Below are 21,203 nucleotides of genomic sequence, written 5' to 3'. Positions count from 1 at the left end.
TAGTCCTAACCATTTGAAATTGTGCGGGCATTTGAAATTAGGGAGGGATCGTGATCCTGAACTCAAGGTGAAGAAAAACTAAATTAAAAAGACAGTTTTGTAAAGCTGTATTTAGTTTTCAATCAACTAACATGGAAATTTGATTTTGAATTACACACAATATTGAATTGATGATGATGATGTAACCATACACTGAATTAAATGGTGGGTAAAGTGATTAGTTTTTACCATCCAATCCAAAAAAGTCACTGAGACTAACTAAAATCTATATTATATTTAGAAAGCGTCGTCCTTTGGTATTATGCTAATTATCATTTATATTAACAGATGGTGCAGATCTCTCTGTTTCACCACTATATTTTTGCAAATGTTGCAAATAAACATTCCTTTTTATTCTAGTTTCTTCTGCACAAGCCCTTTTTGCACTGCTCTTTGTAGATTTAACTTTGTCCGGATATGACCAGATCTTAACTTTTCTGCACTATAAATATAGCTCATAATGTTTTATACTGTTTTTCTATACATATGCCTTGTTTACACTGTTCTTGTACATTTATAGGTGTTATCTCGATAAATAGGTTAACCGTGACAAAAGATAGAAATACAGCAAAAAAAAATGATTACAATTATAACTTGTTTATCGCTACATAAGGCTATTATTATTATTATTATTGTTATTATTATTATTATTATTATTATTATTATTATTATTATTATTATTATTATTATTAGTAGTAGTAGTAGTAGTAGTAGTAGTAGTAGTAGTAGTAGTAGTAGTAGTAGTAATAATAATAATAATAATAATAATAATAATAATAATAATAATAATAATAATAATAATAATAATAATAATAATAATAATAATATCATCATCAGTAGTAGTAGTAGTATACAGGTGCAGTTCAAACGATGTTATCTTTGTATTTTTTGGCAGACTTTGCACTGATTTCAGTGCGCACCAGCAGGAGTCTCTCGTTCCCATAGTAACAGGGCTTCAGTTAGAGCCGTATGTAGACAAAGTTAGCCGCACAGCCTGTGCCAGCAGCGTTCATGCGTCCAAAATGAAGCTGTACTGTTTTCTTTCCGCTACTTTCCGTGCTTTCTATCGTAAGTGAAAAGTCGCCAGGGAGTCAGAGCGACGTTATTGCCCAATATATTGGCTTTAAAACGTGAAAGAAGCGGCGTGGAGCTCGTCGTGCAGATTAGCCCAACCCTCCCTGCCAGGGACTCTGCTGCGTTCCAGGGTCCGGAAGTTCTGCTTGGAAGAAAGTAAGAAAGGCATGAAAAAAAGGAGCTGCAAGGAACTTCTCAGCAAATTTCTCCGTGCTCGCTGAAACACTGTTTCTGGTCATAAGTCTTATCGAGGGACAAACAACGCGTTTTACTAGTTTTCTATTAATTAGCGGCGGGTGTAGATTTCTCGATGGGTCTGCCGACGCTGGAGTTCAGTGATTCTTTCTTGGACAGTCCGGACTTCAGAGAGCGACTGCAGTGCCATGAGATAGAGCTGGAGCGCACCAACAGGTTTATAAAAGACCTAATCAAAGATGGAAACATGCTCATATCTGCCCTCAGAAGTAAGTAAGCGCTCATTAATAGCTTGTTTTCGGGGTGAAAGTGGGTGTTAATGAGTTGCCCAACCAGGGACACAGTCTGATAACAGAGAAACCTAAGGCCATTAATTCAAACGGAGCAGTACTGTGACTTCAGCCAACAGTAAACTGTTAAATAAATCAGTACAGTTACTTTTGATTGTTTGATGTGAGCAGCACAGTGAGGAATGCAGCTATAGTGTTTTATGCTTGGTCCAGTGTCGGTATGTGACAAGAATACAAACAATCCTATTATGTCTTTTTTTTGTCTCATGAGCTATTTTGCAACTGAAGGATACTATTTTTTTCCAGAGCCAAGTGAATTGAAGATGGAATGTTTTTATTTGCTCAGACATGATTAATAGCTATTAATAACTGTTCTGCATGTGTCATTAGAGAAACACCCTATTCATTGATGTTAGTCTGCTTTATAATAAGGTGTCTGTACAGTCATGTAAAGGTTTCAGACTAACAGAGCGTTACTCTATTACCAGCAGCAAACAAAGGCCTCGGGGCACCCAGTCTTACTGTATATTAACTGATTGGTGCTACTTTACTGAAAGTCTACAGTGTCAGTCTGGCTTATAAGGGAACGTGAGCCTAAAAAATGACTCCTCTGACAGGGATGACAAGTCCCGATGCAGATTTGCAGTGCAAACAGAGTGGATTTATTCATCAAATAGTAGTAGTTTTGGCGTCAGGGAAGCACAGCCAAAACAACAACCAAAACAGTCTACAATATCACCAAGTAACTTAGCTATTGCCAAAGAAAACAGAAGGGAATTCAGGCATCTTCCCTGCCTTTCTATCATTTACAGCTGTCCAAGAATTTGTTGTGATTTCTGTCAGCAATCAACTAATAATTTGGTGTAGAAGATTTCAATCCTGATTTGTCCAAGGCCAAGGTGACAGACAGACAGAGTGCTTGTTTTGTCTCGTTATTAGTGCAGAACACACAGATGTGAAGTTTGCCGTCATTTAAGAGCTGCAGTAAAAAGTAAAAAGCAACTGGACTTCCCTTTTAGGTTCTTAAAGACATTTCACCTCTCATCTAAGAGGCTTCTTTACTTCAAAGTGTTGTTCTTGTTTTACTGAACAGTTAGAACTGTGGAAGCCTCTTGGATGAGAGGTGGAACGTCTTCAGTGTGTGGATGTCTGAGAATCTACACAGACACAGGCATGTATTCATAGAAACATACTGAAAAATTGTTACCTAAGTTTGAGTTCCTCCCTTCAGGTGGCTGCCTATGTCAAAAAATAGTTTTCAAACCATTATTATTTGTGTTTACACTGCATCTATACTGCATGTTACATATTACTTAATTCATGTTTTTATTGAAATGATCACACAACACATCTGAGGCCTGGTTTGATTTGGGCAAATACAAACATATACACACTTCAGAGTGAGAGTGGGACACTATTTTTGATCTTGCAGAAACGTCCATCCCCAGTAGAGAGCCCTTTTAGAGTCTGCTAGAGTTTTCATCTTACGTGTTTTTTTAGAGCAGCAAATGGGATTTTCATTTAGACCAAGAAATACTGTCATAAAAATGAGCGCATTAAAGTTTTGTAGGTACCACAGACTTTTTTCACATTCATGCTGTCTGGCATTACTAAACGGAAACATGCAGAGTACAGTATGCAGTCTGCTGTAAGCAGTATTTGAGAGCAATTCAATGCACATTTTATATATTGCGACTTAAAGTGCCAAGCATTATATTATTTATAAGTAACAAGCATATTGTCTTGAAGCTGATAATAATTAGAATTATGTCCCTGTTTTTAAAAAAAGACCTTGAAAACATCAGGATAATGTGTGTTAATACTTATTTTTAATGGCCAGTCAGTCAGTTCAGTCTACATCTGGTGCTTTTAAATAGTACCAATAACATTAATTTAAGTTTCCAGTGCCGGATAAAGCTGTTGTTTACAGTCTTTCATACAGTGAACCTGACCACCACTGTTTCTGCTCATCTCCTGACAGTAGTCTGCTACAAAGTGCTACTACAGGACATTTCAACAGTTCTATTATTAGTCCGTAATACAGTGGTATGATTGAAACTGTGGCTGTTGTTAAGGTGTGTGAATGAGCGAATGCAGCCAAATGTTGGTGCACCTCAGAGAATTAGTGGTGGTGTTAAACTCTATTACTGGAGGGTTGCTTGGACACGCAGACACAGTTTTCTTAGTGGAGTTTGTTGAAGGGTGTGGCAATTTGTTTATATCAGACTTTGACACTTCGTGTCTTGGCAGTGAATGAAATGCAAGAGTTCTCATAGGAAAATGTATAAATACTTTATTACAGGAGGGAAAAAATGATGTAGCCTGCAGGGGAATGGGGGCATTAAGTTGTGTTGTCGGCCCAATGATGGCAGTGTGTGTGAATACGGAAATGAAATTAGTTGTAAATAAGTGATGCCAGACATTAATTTGTTGAACCTGCTTCAAATGACTGAATGAACTTATTCCTGCTTTTTTCAGGTCTTTCTCTTGCTGTTCAGCGGTTCTCTCAGTCTCTGCAGGAGTTTCAGTTTGAATGTATCGGAGATGCTGAGACTGATGATGAGATCAATATAGGTGAGATGAAAATGTTGCTAAAGATATAGAAAACTATAAGCTGAGATGGCACAATATGCAAAATATGATCTCCAGACATGATCTTTACAAACACGAGGCATGTACTTTCTTTTGCAGCTCAGTCCTTGAAGGAGTTCTCTCAGCTCTTAAGCACCATGGAAGAGGAGAGAAAACGACTGGTAAGAAAATGAACGTTTGTGCATGCGTCTCTTTAAGTGTGTGTGTGATGAGATCAAAATGAAAATTTCACACAAGGTTGGTTTGCTTAACACTTTAAAATTTAATTGATAAGACTCTGAGTGTCAACTTGAGATACCGGTATGTTGATTTACAAAATAAAAGCTCTATAAGTAACAACTTTGAATGGTTAGATTGATGGATTTTGTTCATATTCTGTTAATTTTTAACTTTACAAACTTTTTTTAATGTCTGTGCGCCACCATTTTCGACATAGTTCACATAGATTAAATGTTTGTGGTTCATGCATGTTTATTTAGTTGATAACAGAAACTGCAGACTTATGAAGGGCTTTAAAGGAAACTGTTTGACGCACTTTAGTCTGACTGACTATGCTGATCTGATTCACTATTTAGTCCAAAAGCCCCTTTTTAACCAAACTGGTGTCACCTACGTCTAAATTAATAGTTTCACACACTCTCTCCATATGTGCTTCATTGGTATGAAGCTGTCCCAGTTAGGAAAAAGCCAACAACTGCGTTCCATCTTAGCATAGCTATAAATACTATTTTTATATTAATAATGTGAAAAGAATGTGAAAGAGTTAAAAACCTGCTGAGAATTATCACTCAAATCTGAAGCTCCCTTTGGCTCTACACAACTTTACAGTGAGTTTAGCTGTCTGGGTCACAAATTAACCACGTTAGTTCTTTCTCACTGCTCTCATAGTGTCGTTTTTGGCATCAGCAGTAAGCTATTTTCTGTAAAAATAACCTAAAAGCTCACAGCACACTACCTGCTTTGCGCCCAATATCAGACAGATGGAAAAAGTGAGTGAATAATGAGCTGACATTCAGTGGGTGACCAGATGTGCATCTCCACATGATTGATGATGTTTTGTCTAAATCTGCAATATCAATTTGGTCTGATTTTCAGCGTTGTCTCTCACCTAGAGGATTTTAGTTTAGAAGTTGCTGCCTCTTGGGCCTCTTGCACCTCACTGACTTCCTCAAGCTTGTGTCTTCGACTGGTTTTCCCACTAGACTGATTCACGCATTCCCAATGAAAACTTTGTCCCAGCAGCATTGTGTGCCTCCATGGCAATTTGGGGAAACGTCTTTGACTCAGAGGTCCTCCATCAACCAGAGGCCTTTGTGTGAGAGTGACTGGAGTCTGGCACAGTGTGTGTGAGGGCAAACCGCGCATGTGCAATGTATGTGCATAGTATGCTAGCTCATGTATAGCGCCGTTTGTGTGTGTGTCTTTGTGGCTGTGAGCATGGTCTGGTTACAGAGGAACCATGTGGAACCTATTCTGCCAATTCCCCTGTGAGACTGAGCACAGCCCCGACTGCCTGGGAAAGTCCATAAAAGGGTCCTCTGTGTGTGTGCGTGTGTGTGTGTATTTTGATTGTATGCTTTTCCACTTGCTGTGGCACAACTGCAACGCAGCAGATAGATCTGAAATTCTAATAATACCAGCATTATTAAGTTAAAGGGCAGCTCCAGTAAGTAGGCTCCCCTGAAACGGCTACCTGTCCGACCTGAAAGGACTATTATTGAGATCTGACAATGCCCCACAGTCTGCTTCATCCTGACATTGTAATGTGGTGAAAAAAAAGAACATCCAAAGAAAGCAGACCTCTCTTTGGCTACTACTGGTGAAGCACTAAATTGAAGTGAAAGTGAAGTCATGATGTCAGGCCGGGAGGATATTTAGAGTCTGATACTTAAATCAAGTACACAGAACAAAGCAGGATTTGACAGAGGTTAGCAATATATAGACTCATGACTAAAGAGGACCCAGACCTAATATAAACAAAGCTCTGATAACCGATCTGTAGCTTTTTTTTTTTTTTCTGGCTTGGCTCATAAATTTCTCAGATGTACTGTACAGTCAGCCGGCTGGAAAAAAAAAAAAAGTCTAACATAATTTTTCACTTCAAATCTGACAGACTTGGCCCAGTTTTAGTGAATTTCTGAGCATCAGCTGTACCTGATTTGCAACTGTTGCTACCAATGAAGGAATTAGCGGAAGTTGCTCATGTTCTGCTTGCATTTAGGCTTTTTTCATAAACCAACCCAGAAAATACTCAGTCAACTAGTTTGTATTGTTGCATTAATAAAGCTGGGTGATAGTCATTAATTTATAAACACATATTGCACATTTTTATTATGTGTCGTACTATGACTGAATACTATGATATTACTATGACTTGAATAGCTCTCCAAGTTGTTCACAATTGGTCTTTTTCAATCGAGAGATGTTTAAGTCCTTTCAGTTTAAACGCTTTTGCTATACCTCAATCTTGATGTATTTACATCTCTAACTCTGTTCTAATTTTTATATGTAATTTGGGCTTACAGTAAAGCAAGTTGCCATGTCGGATCAACATTAAATAAATCCAGTAAACCTCTTGCTTAATACACTTTTGTAAAGTTGAAAAAATGTTCATTCTCACTTACATGAAACAGAAAGTCTGAAGGGAAGTAGTCTGTCTAGTAAGAGACAAACATTTACTTTCAAATGGAAGCCTATTTTAAGATAAACACTTTTTGTAACTGCTGCAATCCCCATGGGACAATGACTGAGCCGTTGTTTTATTTTTGCTTCTGGTCTTAGTCAGAATTTTTTTCTGTATAGAGGAATTTTTGGAGGTTTTAGACAAGGCCCAAAGGAATATCACAAGCACTACAAGGAAAGGAATTGAGCGGAAAAATATAAATTCAAATTGTCAACAAGTTTCATTAAATCAATTATATTTGACATTTTTGTTTCTCAAATGGTCAGAAACAACAGGACAATGCACAATGCCTATTCTTTCAAAGAAGGTAACAGACTCATGGCCTTTACTGTACTTGGACTAGTCATGCTCACTGTCGTGTGTAGTCACCCCCCAGGGGCTGATTCTGAGCCAGTTAGTATTTACTGTTGCAACACACTGAGCCGGCTGTTGTGTTTCTTTTTTCCTCTTAGATCCAGAATGCCGATGACGTTTTGATCTCACCGCTCGAGAGGTTTCGAAAGGAGCAGATCGGAGCTGTTAAGGTATATCTGCAGCTGTAACCTGAAAGCTGAGTAGATTGCAAACCAGCACGTTTCGTTCTTTAGCTATCTAACACTCTGGGTGTTGTGGGGCTCTTCGCCAGCGATTCAGTTTGTTCCGATAAACGATGGATCACAGGCCAGTGTCAGTGGGAAGGTCATGGGAACGGACGCTGGGAGGGAAGACGGGGAGCACGTCACAGACAGAGAGATGGTTGAACTCAGAGAGGCAGAATAAACACTAACTGAGTCTGGTGTCTCATTTCAGCAGCTGTCTCAAGTTGTTTAGTTCATCTTATCTCATTTTTTATCTTCTCTCGCAGACCGAAATTAGGATATAGATAGCAGTGTCATGTGGCGGGCGGGGGTTAAAAAAAATAGAACCGACCCCAGTCATATCAAGTCTGAAAGTGAAATCACAGCTCACTTGTGTGTGTTTGATGGAAGCGACTCATCAGCCTGAAGAATGTAGCGACAGTGTGTGAGCAACACATCCTCATTCTGATGCTGTTGAGCAAGAGAAAGTGGTCGGACATGTGGAGTTAGGAGCTGCAGCTGTTACGGAAAAGAGCTGTTGTCCTAAATATTTTTGGCAGAGTCTCTTTATTTAGATTATTAACAGTCCCACTGCACTTTTTTTCACAGCTTATTGGTTCCCTGAAAGCTGGATTGTTCCTTTTGACCCCCTGACCTTTCTCTATCAAGTCAAACGTGTCTTTGTCCAGTACTTTTATGACCTGCAAAACTAATGACATTTCTCCTCAACGTCAGCTGGACTTTGTGTTTAGTGGTGACAATCAAATGGCTGCATACTAACTGGTGAAATTAACACGGTTATTTATTTACTTACTGGGTTGTATCAGCGCTTGTTTAGTGCTAACTGAGCTATCAGTAGTATATGTAAGAATAGGAGGTAGATTCATGTGTTATTTGGATCAGAAATGCATTGATTTAAATAATAACTTTGCTGGTTTTATACCCTTGTGTTTATCTTTTGAATTATTAAGTAAAAAGCAGAACATGTTTACTCCTGAAAGTAAAGCATAGAAAACATACAGTGATGTAAAGGGCTAAGGGATTAATATTCAAGTAATGTAAATGTGACATTCTGTCCATGTAACATAAAAATATGGATTGAAAGTCATTTATTAAATTGATTGTATTTGTTTTCTCTGCATTCCCGTCTTGCAGGAGGGAAAGAAGCAGTTTGACAAGGAGACAGAAAGGTACTACTCGGTGTTGGAGAAACACCTCAGCCTGTCCTCCAAAAAGAAGGAATCCCAGCTGCATGAGGTAATCTGTCGGACTCTTAAAAACGCATAACAAGTGCCTCCCACATGTGTTGGATAACCCTGAATGTGTGTTGTGGCTGTTTGCGTTGCAGGCGGACTCGCAGATGAGCAAAGACAGGCAGGTTTTTTACGATGCGTCTCTGCAGTATGTCTTCAAGATCCAAGAAGTGCAGGAGAGGAAGAAGTTTGAATTTGTGGAGCCAGTGAGTTCACATAATTGTCATGTTTATTATATACATGTGTATTTTCCAGCTGGGATACAAATTTCACATACGTAATTCATGAGATGACATCAGTGCGTTTGCCTCCTGTGTTCGAGTCTCGCTGAACTTTTACAGCTCTGATCAGCAGAGGGAAAACATAACCACACACGATGTTTCGTCACAGGAAAATATGAGTGATGAGTCTGTTTTGAGCTGCTTCTTCACACAGTCATACGAGGTGTGGCTATTAAATACTGAAACAAATGCTGGTTAAGTTTACATAAGACCAGTGTGGTTATTTAATAGCCACACCTCATAAACATCGTCATAATTGCATTCATGAGTCCCTCAGTGTGTGCACATGATCGCAGTAAGACAACCGAGCCATGTTCTGAAAAACACATTACACACACACTGTTTGTCCAGTGATAAAATGTTTTATGATGGATATCAGTAAAGCTCCTTTCCTGTTGCTGTAGCAGCACTTCCTGCATGGAGATTTCTTCCGGCTGACAGAGAGGGAAACTCTTTGTTGTAAAGTAAACAAGGGCAGCAAACCAAACAACTGGCAGAATTCGGGGTTTTTCTCCTATTGAGGTTATTTTGATTGATTAGGCAGATGACTGACAATCATTCTTTTGTAATCCTCTCATTATACTCTTTACTCCCGTGCCCCTACAGCTAACATTTTCCCTGTGGATTTCTCTCTCTGCTCCTCAGTTGTTGGCCTTCCTGCAGGGGTTGTTTACATTCTACCACGAGGGCTACGAACTGGCCAGTGAGTTTGAACCCTACAAGCAGCAGCTTCAGTTCAACCTGCAAAATGTAAGTGTTTGTTTACAGCAAACCTCAGGACAATTTCTGGACCTGATATCATTCATTTGTAAATAGTTCACTCTGTCTGGTGTATCTGCATTTTAAAGAGCCCATATTATGCTTTTTCTGCATGTAAAAGGTCAGAAGGATTACAAAGGCCAAAGTCCTTGCCAGAGGGAGTTATTAGCCTTTTTTAGACTTGGGATATGTAGTATTGCAGACTTCATCAGTCTGTTAAAGTGATGGGATTTGGTCATTGAGGCACAGGTCACTTTTTCCTTAAAATTCCTCACAGTGTAGACATACACGCCATTTTGATGGAGAGCAGTGAAATGCACAAGGTATTTGTCAGAATGACAACACAAGTGATATATCATATGTAAGAATGCAATTATAAACAAAAGATTAAATCTAAACTAACAGCAAGCTTATCACATTCTTCAAGCCTCAGGTGGTAAACTGGCTGTAGAGTCTTTATCTTTTTGCTTTTATTTGTTTTCTTATTAGATTGTATCAGAACTTGTTAAGCTCTGACTGAGCTGTCAATAGTACATGCTCGAACAGGATATATCTAGTCAGATTCCTGTGGTGTTTGGCAGTTTGAATCCTATATTTGTTGATCCAGATAAAAAGTTTTCTATTTTTATATCATTCTGCTTATTTATGTAAGTATTAAGTACTTGTATGGCTGCCTATGTTATGGAGTTAGTAGAAAAACATGTTTACTCCCAGAGCAAATCTTTGGAGACACTCACGGTCATTCTGCTGCTGTTTGATACCGCAGGTTTAATTTAATAAACTCAAAGGAAGAACTCCTATAAACAGCCTCTCTGCAACAAACTAAGCTCCTGTTTATGTCCTTTGGGGCCAAACAGCATGAATTACATTCATTGTTGGCGAATTTCATTAATCCAAGCTGTTAGTGTCTGTTTTTGTCCCTGTAAAGTTTTATTTTTGTGGACATTTTAGTTTGTAACCTAATAGATTTGAAATTGTAGAACAAATAGAATGATAAAAATATGTTGTGATTGTGACAGCAAACCTTCAAATGTGCATTTTATGGACTCTTTAAGGTATTAACAGTAAATATTTGGAAAAGCAAGTCTGTATTAACAAGGCCTGGTCTGGCAAACAATCACATGAATTACTTCCTCAGTGGTTCACACATGTTTTTTTAGTTGTCTGACTGGTTTGCTTGCGATTGCAAGTCCAACTGACCTGAATAGGTGATCCTGAAACTATTATTTCCAGATGATAAACTCTCACTGGGCACTGTTAAACCGTTCAGTTTCCCCTAAATTCAACATCTATAAGGGGATATTTAGTGGAAAACTTGTATGCCATTGCGTCCGCCTTCAGGTTTGGTGTCTCCAGTGCATTTGCAATTTTTGTTTACAGGAAGGACTTTTTCAGTGTAGATGAGATACGGAGCAATTCTTAGATTTACAAAAAAGCTACCTGTTTGAAGATGCATAATGACTTACACAGATGGACTAAGTAATCGTTTCCTTTTTGAAGATTTAGTGGGTTTCATGATCATTAAGTATGTAAGAAAGAGTCCTTTCCGTGCAGTTTCTTATGCGTATGTTTGTTGTTAAGGCTCGTAACAACTTTGAAAGTACACGCGCTGAGGTTGAGCGGCTGATGAAGAGGATCCGATCTGCAGAGGAAGACTTCAAAGCCCCCAGTTGCTTTACTATGGAGGGATATTTGTACATACAGGAGAAACGTGAGATACACTTTTCATCCTTCTGTATCTCTCACTCCTACTGTGAAAAAAATCAAATGGTAGACTTACATAATCATGCTTAACACACATATGCATGCATTATCTAGGGCCTCTGGGCAGCGTGTGGACCAGATACTACTGCACTTATGAGAAAAGCTCCAAGATGTTCACCATGAGCAACACAGAGTCCAGACCGGCCAGCAGACAGGTGAGCTGGGAGAACATGACCACCCACAACAACTCTTCAGACATTTGTAACTGGTGGCCTCTTTCCATTGGCATGTCTTAAGATTCGGCTCAGCAGCTGACAGAATTCTTCGGTGCTGCAGCTTCTCACAACCACTGAAGTGCATCACCAAGAAACCCTTAAAAGCAATCTATGTGATATGCTGTTAAACAACTGTGACAAACACAAAAAGATGTGCAATATTTTTCTTATCCAGGTTTGTGTCAAGTTTTGGCAAACAGTAGGACATGCAAAAATACAGATACAGTCCTAAACAAACTGAACAGCATTGTTTCTTTGCAGCAATGTCAAAAAGTTATACTTTCTTAGAGTGATTACCAAATTTTAATACACACATCTAGAACTGTCACTTAATTTTTAGTCATTTTACTTGATGATATATTGCCAAATAAATAATTGTGATTTATGATTTTATTGTCTTTTTCTGTTAATTTCTATTACTTTTAAATTAGCACCTTAAAACCAAAATGTGCCCACAATAATGTTGTGGTGTTTGATTTTGCATCTAATGTTAATGTCAATAAATGCTAATCAAAATGCGGTCAGCTGAATTTTAGAAGCTAAGTATCTCAAGATTAGAAAGAAAAGCCCTCAGAGAGCAGTACTCCACCAAGGCTGCTCAGTTGTTGTCTGACTGCCAACGGATGAAATCTTTAAAAAAAAATCTGCTGCGATTGATTTGTAGTAGGATTGCAATCATGTGATCATCAGCAGGCAGCTGATGTAGTGTTCGCTTGTTGTCATAGTTACAGTGATGCTGTGCCGCTGTCTCGCAATGATACAGAAATCTTTAACAAATCCATGGATCCAGACTATAAGCCGTATCACTGTTAAAATCTAATCAACTGGTTCTTGTGTGGTTTCTGACCTTCCCTGAAAATTTCATCCAAATCCGTTAGTTCATTCTTGAGTAATGTTGCTAACAAACGGACAAACCAACGCTGATCGTCACATAACTCCACCACTATCCTTGACGAAGGAACAATTAGTAACATTAAACCATAGCAGAAGAAGAGGGCACAAACAGTGAAAAACTATGAGCTGTTTTTGTATAAGTGAATGGAAACAATTCTACCGATTCTGAAAAATTATAGCGGTCAGCTCAAATACCTGCAATCAGGTGATTATGCAGTAATTGCAACAGGTCTGAATATTGCAAACATTTCTCTGTTGACAGAATGGCATGGTGAATGGCACACCAGAGATGTTCAGGCTGCGCTCATGTGTCCGAAGGAAGACTGATTCAATCGACAAGCGGTTTTGTTTCGACATCGAGGTAGTGGAGAGGTGAGAGAGGAAAATGCTGAAGAGGCTGTGTGACGATCACAGATGACTGGCTGTCAATTAAGTAAACTGAGATGTAGCTGTTAAAATGATCCTTTTACATCTGCAGACATGGTGTCATCACCCTGCAAGCGCTTTCTGAGGCCAACAGACGGCTGTGGATGGAGGCAATGGATGGAAAAGAACCGGTAGGAAGATTTCAATCATCCATCCAGCCATTATCTATACACAGCTTAATCCTCATTAGGATCGCAGGGGGCCTGGAGACAGAACAGGACAGGTCGCCAGTCCATTGCAGCAAACTCTCTTTCACACCTACGGACAATGTAGAATCACCAGTTAACCTCAGCATATTTTTGGAATGTGGGAGGAAGTTGGAGAACCCGGAGAAAACCCATGTATGCACAGGGAGAACATGCAAACTCCATGCAGAAAGATCCCAGGCCCAGACCAGGACGCGAACAAGGGATCTTCTAGCTGCAAGGCAACAGTGCTAACCACCAAGCCACTGTGCAGCCCATATTTCAATCATTTAATACATAATTCCAGTAATAAATAATAGTTATCACTGAGAAAAATTACTGCAGGGTAACTAGAGAGAAATACAGATTTGCTAGATTGTGTTAAACACAATCAACTTTGTATGCAAAAGTGTTGTTGTCTTGAAATGTTACTGACACAAATTTTGCTCTATCTTTGTTCAGATTTACACTCTGCCATCTCTGCTCAGTAAAAAGGAGGAGAGTGAGTATCAGGTTTATTCAGGAGATTCTGTGTATTAACATTACTTATGTATTTCAGGGTCTCAGAAATGTGTTGGTTTGTTTTACAGCATTTCTCAACGAGGCAGGCTTCAGCTTTGTTAAGAAATGTATCGAGCTGGTTGAAACAAGAGGTATTTGTCGCTCTTAAAATGATCATAAGAGAAATAAGAGTTCTTCTGAGTATTTGTGCTGTTTATCAAATATGTTAAACTTTTTTTCTGTAGGCATTACCACCTTGGGACTATACAGAATAGGAGGAGTGAACTCTAAAGTTCAGCGGCTGATGACAAGTGTGTTTGGTAAGCAATGCTTTGTGTGATACTTTTTTTCTGCATGTGGTAAATTTATGGCAGCACAACAAATATTAGGTGTATTTAAAAGTCCGTCATTACAAATACATAATTTATTATCTACTTTCTTGCAGCATCGACAGCTCCCTCTGACATGCAGCTGGATGCAGATGCCTGGGACAACAAGACCATAACCAGTGGCCTGAAGAATTATTTCAGGTAACATGCAGTACATAGGTGTGCGTTTTAAGTAACACTGCTCATGAATTATGCATTCATACTTTATTTTGTGCTCATAGGTGTCTGGCAGAACCAGTGCTGACCTACAGGCTGCATAAAGAATTCATCAAGGCTGCAAGTAAGATGTTACTGCTTCTTTCAAAGCACACAAATAGAGTGTGGCAGACACATTTTCAGCAGTGTTGGGATTGAAATAACTGACTTCATACGTAGTATTTGATGTAAACAGAGCCACACCTTATCTCTCCCTCTGTGCTCTTTTCTTGTTTCACAGAGTATGACGACCAGAAGTACAGAGTGAGAGCGATTCATGCTCTTGTACACAAACTGCCAGAAAAAAACAGAACAATGTTGGACCTCTTAACCAAGCACCTCCTCAAGTATGCACATAAGGGTTTTAAAGCCCTGAAAACATACCTTTAGACCTGAGAGTGCATTATTTTTCTAAAAACTCTGACTCTAGCTAATATGAAACATACATGTTGATTGTGTGTGTGCAGGGTGTCTTCTCACAGTGACCAGAATCTGATGACTGTCTCCAACCTGGGAATGATCTTCGGCCCCACATTGATGAGGTCGCAGGAGGAGACAGTAGCAGCCATGATGAATATCAAGTTTCAGAACATTGTGGTGGAGATTATCATTGAAAACCACGACAAGGTGTGCTGACGAACACACACACACGCACAAAACTAAAAACGCACGCGCCTAACAGACATGCCCACCGTATGTTCCTGTCAGATCTTTGTTGAGGCCCCAGACCTGTCGGTGCCGTTGCCTCCAGCTCCGTCTTCTCGGTCGACTCCTCGGAGAAGCAAGGCCATCTGTCTGTCATCTGGAAAGAGAAAAGCCCGTCTCTACCCTCCGGCTCTCTGCCTGGCAGATAATGACAGTGAGTCTTGTAGCTCCTTTCTCTCATCACTCACCATCACCACGTCGCATCAGCAGCTAAATACATTTACTCAAGTGCTGTGTTTAAACACAGTTTTAAACGACTTTATGTCCATTTCAAGCTATTTTTACATTTAGAAAGGAAGCATTGTACCTTTTACTCCACATTATTTACCGCAGTTGACAGCTATATCTACTAGGTGAGTTTCAGAATAAATATTCACATTAAAAAACATGATAAGCTTTTAAAGTACAGCTCATTGTAAAGGATCAAACCAGCAGTTCCCAAGCAATAATTGTATCTCCAAGCTGATAGCTTTGTTGATAAAAGGTACTTTCTCATTAGAAGATTTATTTTTCATAACTGCACCAGTGAGTCGAAATCATCATTTTTAACAGTTAATAATTAAGAATGACAATAGTAAGATTAGACAATACTATTTCAGAATTCAGGCATCACCTCACTGCCCTCTAGGTGTATCTTGTGACCTTTCGAAGAGGCCGACACCAGGTTGGCAACCAAATGACTAAACGACTCAGTCGAGTTAAATTGTTAAAATTACCTCCAAACAAAAACCCTACTTACACATTGAGTCAGTCACAGGGTATTTTTTTCTGCAGAATGTGCATTGTCACTTGTGATACTTTTATAATCCTCCTGAGCTTTTACTGAAGTATGGTTTCGAATGCAGTACTTTTACAGCAGTAGAGTATTTTAACCTTGTAATCTTTGCACTTTTCCTTCAGTAAAGAATTTGAGCACCTCTCTCACTCTTGCTCAGCAGTGAATAATCTGCAATGTTCCAGAAAGGGATGAAAAGAAGTGGATGACAGCGTCATATACAGATAGTAGAACATTTTCTTCAGGCACTTAAATTACTGTATACACACACAACAACTGAATATTCCACCTGTCACAACATCATTACCTTGATTAATCTTCTCATGCTGTGTCCACACTGCAGAAAAAAAGAACGTACGTTTCATAGTTCCAGCAGACTCTGTCCATTTCTTAAACTCACATTTAAACGTCTAATGTTTAAACATTGTTTAAAGAATCTACAGCTTTGGTATACAGGGCTGTTTTAAGCTAAATGCTAGCTTCGATATGCTACCATGCAGCTAATAATTTTTGTCATGGTCGTCCTCTTAGTTCAACATTAAATTAACATTCAGAAATACCACTGATGTTGATGTAAACATTGCCAGTTTGGAGGGTGTTTGGTAGAAGAAAAAAAAAGGAATAAACTAAAGTTGTGAAACTGAGACTGAATGATGGTGTTAGATAAAAAGTCAGGGGATTATCAAAAGTAATGCAGTTCAATGTAAGGGACTCATGCATGTTGGTACCAAATTTTTAGGTAATTCGTTGAATACTGGTTGCTGTTCTCCAGTCTGAACTTAAGTGGAAACCTGACCAAACAGCCAGCTCCATAGAGAGACTAAATCTATTGCATTGCAAATGACTCATGCTGTGCCTTGTTTTTCTTTGGAGCTGTATTTTTTTTCTTCCACGGGCAAATGGGCAGTGTTAATATTATCTTTGTGTTGTTTTCTTCTGTCCACTTTGTCATAATTGTAAACTACTTAGTAACTGTTTGGAAAAGTGCTATATAAATGCAGTTACTATTTTTACTAAATTAAGCTTGATGGCAGAAATGTTTTCAACTTTGTTTTTACATTTATGAGCTCATGTCTTTTTTGCACAACACTCATTTTACAGTGCGGTGTAGCAGCAACATAAACAACTCAGATAATGTAGCGCTTTATAATTCACCAAAGGGTTTAAAATCAGTCTGTGCTCTAAACTATACTACTATGCACTTACGACTTGGCCTATCAAAAAAGAAAGACAAGAAGTATGTAAAAGGCACACTTTAATAAAAGTTTACCAGTAATATGCACACAGATGACATAATTGGCTGATCCAATAACCGTGAGACAGTCCTCAAACCTTGCAGCAGTCCTTGAGCACTAACTTTGATGGTGCCATTGTCATTCAGTCTCATTATCCTGTAACTCATTTTCGTTTCTCCCTCCAGGTGACACGTTCAGCAGCAGCCCCAGCACGACTCCGATGGGCAGCCAGGAATCCCTGTCCTCACACTCCTCTGAAAAGAACGGATTGTCTCAGACCTCCTCGCCGTCTTCTCCTGCTGCTGAGCCCACGTCACCCTCCACAGCACCATCCTCTCCTCCCGCAGTTTCCTCTCCACCACACAACTCCTCAAATGGGAAAGATCAGAGACAGCCGACAGACAGCGCTGCCTCCCCTCACGTCACGCCTTCCTCTTCCCAGACTTCCGCCCAGCTCACTCCGACATTGCAGATTTCCTCTCTGTCCTCCTCCACGTCCTCTTTGTTGTCTGCGGTGGAGAGGTCCGTCAAAGGAAATTCTTCTGCCTCCTTGTCGTCTGTGAAAGATTCAAGATCTCCCTCCAGAGCCTCCACGTCCACCATCTCCATCCAGAACTCGTCAGTGGAGGGTTCCTCCACCCTCAGGGAGGGTTTCCCTGTTCAGAGAGCAGCGTCTGTCTCCTCTCTGAAGAGCACTCATTCGGTGGATCAAAGAAATGCAAGCAGTGCCACTGTCACACAAACCAGAGTGACGGACTCTACCTCTCCTCGGCAGCTTAGGACTTACAGGACTGCCTCCTCCTCCTCTTCCTCCTCCTCTTCCCTGTTTCCCTACCAGCTCTCCACATCTTCCTCTCTCACCTCCCTGCACATCTCTGAGGGTACATACATGTCGTTTTTTCACCTTGTAACACATTGCAGAGCTACAAAGATGAACTTGTAGGATAAAGAAAGCTCATGTTTGGTTTTGTTTCTTCTATTGCAGATTACAAAAGCTGTCATGGATCGGTACAGAGTCTCATGTCGCTGGATCCTCGAGAGGCACGTAAAACTTCGCACATCCGCTGTGGCTCCGATCTGACTCCGAAACACTCTGCAGCCATGTCCAGCAACGGTTACCAGAGACCTGGATCACTGTGAGTTTCTGTAAAGTAGATTTTATATGTCAGACATTAAGGTGCTGTAATCACACAGCACCTCACCTCGTGCTTTTCAGTCCATCCTCTAAAAAAAAAAAAGCTCAGGGGAAAACAAGAACATGGTTGACTAAATAAAGAACCATGTGCTCTGGTTTTTCTCTATTTTGAACTACATGAAAATAAAAATTGAAATGTATTGGTTGGGTGATTATTTTCATCTAATTTGAACTAATCTTGCCACATTCTTAGCTGTTACATCTCACACTTCATTTGTCTGACATCAGAAATGATTACTTGTCGTTGATCTGGTTCAAGAGTTGGCCACATTATTTAAGAAGAAGACAGTTTTGTTTTCAGATTCTGAATGTGTGTTTTTGAAACTGACCAACCCACTGACTCACTCTCAGTATCGGTATTCAAAGTTATGTACTGCAGATGACAATTCTGTATCTGTTTGTTGCAGATTATCAGTCAGACTACCACAGCGGGAGAGTTCGGTGTTCTCCTCAGCATTAGACATATGTTGTGGAAGGTATGTTGACTTCGGAGGAATAAATTTGTTAGCCTTGACGTGATCACATGTCACAGCCCTCTTTAACTCGCTTCCTGAATCACTCAGTTTACTTTTTTCTGTGTTTTCTCTCAGGGACGCAAAAGCTCTTTACTCCTGTGAGGCAGAGCACAGCCATGAGTTAAGTTTTCCACAGGGGGCGCTGTTCTCAAATGGTAAGAAAATCACTCCAAGGTTTCATTTCCTGAGAGAGTTTTAGCTGAGTTTACACCTGGTATTAACATTTGATCTGTATCTGGGTGGCACAGTTTGATCCATGGATCCTTGTTATTGTAACTGTGCCCACATTATGGTCTGATCTCAGTAGGTGAATTAATGAAGACGGGCATACTCATCCCAGGTTAAGTCATTGCAGAGTTAACATTACTCCTGTTACCTGTAGTCAGGATTTCTGTAGTGTTTTTCCTCATCAAACATTTTAATATCAAGAGTTAATGGGACAGTAAGTGTTCAGGAGCCACATTTATAAATGCGTTTTGAATTATTCCTAAATAAGACCTGAAGGTCATTCTCCATGCAATACATATGTTGTGTTAATTTAGTGAGAATTATCTCTTCTAACCTCTTGTAACATCTCTTATGTCTTAAATCTTACTGTTAAAGATAGAGTATTCAAAAGCCAGCAAGAATAGACTGGATTTGGAACAAAACAAAACAAATCCTTTCTTTGGAGCTCCCTCCAAAGCCCTTCAAAAGACATAAACGCACAACCACCTAAGCATAACTGAAGGACTAATTTATGAACCTTCCTCATGTCTAAAAACACATAAATACGCTACATGACTACATTTGCAAAATGTCACGTTCAAAGCCAATATGGACTAACATAAAATAAATATCAATAAATGCAGACAGGCATCAAACATATACACATGTAAACAAGCACTATTTAAACTGGAGGTGGATGGAGACCACAAAGAGCACTGAAAGACTCTTGAGCTCACTAGCTTTAAGTGTGCAAAGCATCCGTCCAGCCTTTGTGCAATGAATGCACAGGCAGAGTGCGTGCAGGTAGGCAGGTATGTAGTTAGAAAGACATCCAATTATCTCACATGGACTGAATGCAATGATTGGACCTGATTTTTACAGGCCTCTGACTGCCACAGATTGCAGATTTTATCTTTTGTATTATTAGAGAACTTTATTTAGTGTTAGGTTGTAAAGATGCTTTCAACTTATTATACAAAAATGCTTCTCTAGTTCATTGCATACTTTTAGTTACTTTAAAGTTTGATCCACATTAATGCTCTGTTGCACCAAATGTTAATCAAATTTATCCATGGATTTTGTGAAAAATCCACAATGTTTTTGTATTTGTAGCTCCAAAGCATTACAGTAAATATAATATCTTAGCTGTTCTTTGAGTATTTTATAAATAAATTTGATTTTAATTGGATTATTTTAACATTTTTTTATTATTTCTTGTGAAATAATAGTTGTGATCTGAATTCAGATCTAATACAAGGGCTGTCGGGTGTGAACAATGTTTGGCTGCTCAGCATGCCATTGTGTTAATAACCAAGAGGTGGAACATTGCAGTTTACTGTTAATTTCCTGATGATTCACTGTAGGTTATTCATTTTAGAAGGGTGCAGTTCACTGTGAACCTGTGGTGTCCTAATAGAAACCAACAACAGTATGGTTTGCTTCGAAGTTGTAGAGAAGGTTCCATGTCTTGAGAAGGTTTTAGCTGTCTGTCTAAGTCATCAGAAGACATTTTGTTGCTTTATATATGAAGGTCTTTGTCATGACTTGAGTTGTTTTGTGTCTGCAGTGTATCCGTCTGTGGAACCAGGGTGGCTTCAGGCGACATACAACGGTAAAACAGGCCTGATTCCTGAAAACTACATCACATACATCGGACAAACCTGACTGTGTCATCAAGACATCACTGAGAAATGCAGATCGGATTTAGATTTTAGGGATCTACAGTGCAAACAGTAATCCTCTGTGCTGCTGATCAAAGATATAATATATTTATATTGTAACTGTGACTATTATCACTGACTACTGTGGCAGGATATGAAAGACGTGTGTACTGTATGTAATCATGTTATGTGTTATTAACCAGCCTATAATACAGTAGATGTTAATATTATTTGACTTGTTGTCTGACTTCGTCGTTCCACTCATTATCTGCTTGTCTTTTTTGTTCAGCAGTCTCTGCTATACTTCACTATATATGGATTAAATGTGTCTACAAGGTACATGGAAGCAGTGTTTTTATATCAATCTTGGTAATTTATGTGTTTAATGTCCTAACTGTATGTTTAAAAATGAAATATTCACACCTCTGTGCCTTGAGCGGTATGAGACTGAAGACTGAATCCTGTCGTTACACCTTCGTCCTGCTGTCTCTGTCAGTTTTCCTGCTGTCTAAATAAAGGACAAATACTTTTCTTTAAAAAAAGAGTTTGTTTTTATTATTACAATTTATGTTAATTATTCATTTTCCACAGAAAAAGTCCTTTCATGGCCTCTGAGTT

At 39.2% G+C, this 21,203-nt stretch overlaps 1 protein-coding gene across 1 annotated transcript; it reads left to right on the top strand.

Moving 5' to 3' along the window:
- Positions 1 to 1,063: 1,063 nt before the first annotated feature.
- Positions 1,064 to 21,127, top strand: LOC111580643 (rho GTPase-activating protein 42-like). Its single transcript, XM_023288486.3, has 24 exons — positions 1,064 to 1,577; positions 4,077 to 4,172; positions 4,290 to 4,351; positions 7,326 to 7,397; positions 8,586 to 8,687; positions 8,779 to 8,889; positions 9,610 to 9,714; positions 11,305 to 11,434; positions 11,542 to 11,642; positions 12,859 to 12,968; positions 13,075 to 13,153; positions 13,670 to 13,709; positions 13,798 to 13,860; positions 13,954 to 14,028; positions 14,154 to 14,238; positions 14,319 to 14,377; positions 14,534 to 14,639; positions 14,760 to 14,919; positions 15,001 to 15,151; positions 17,193 to 17,888; positions 17,993 to 18,143; positions 18,610 to 18,678; positions 18,793 to 18,872; positions 20,492 to 21,127. The coding sequence occupies exons 1-24, from the start codon at positions 1,424 to 1,426 to the stop codon at positions 20,587 to 20,589; spliced, it is 2,955 nt and encodes a 984-aa protein (XP_023144254.2). The 5' UTR covers positions 1,064 to 1,423; the 3' UTR covers positions 20,590 to 21,127.
- The last annotated feature ends 76 nt before the right edge of the window (positions 21,128 to 21,203 follow it).

This window comes from Amphiprion ocellaris, chromosome 14 (genome assembly GCF_022539595.1).
Source record: "Amphiprion ocellaris isolate individual 3 ecotype Okinawa chromosome 14, ASM2253959v1, whole genome shotgun sequence".
Classification (NCBI taxonomy): Eukaryota; Metazoa; Chordata; class Actinopteri; family Pomacentridae; genus Amphiprion; species Amphiprion ocellaris.
The sequence above is the reverse complement of the archived record's forward strand: the minus strand, read 5'-3'. Positions and strand labels throughout refer to the sequence as shown.

Coding starts and splice junctions, on each gene's coding strand:
- LOC111580643 (XM_023288486.3), top strand. CDS start 1,424: ATGGGTCTGCCGACGCTGGAGTTCAGTGATTCTTTCTTGGACAGTCCG. Junction 18,144..18,609: donor TACCAGAGACCTGGATCACT/GTGAGTTTCTGT, acceptor TGTTTGTTGCAG/ATTATCAGTCAGACTACCAC. Junction 18,873..20,491: donor GGGGGCGCTGTTCTCAAATG/GTAAGAAAATCA, acceptor TTGTGTCTGCAG/TGTATCCGTCTGTGGAACCA.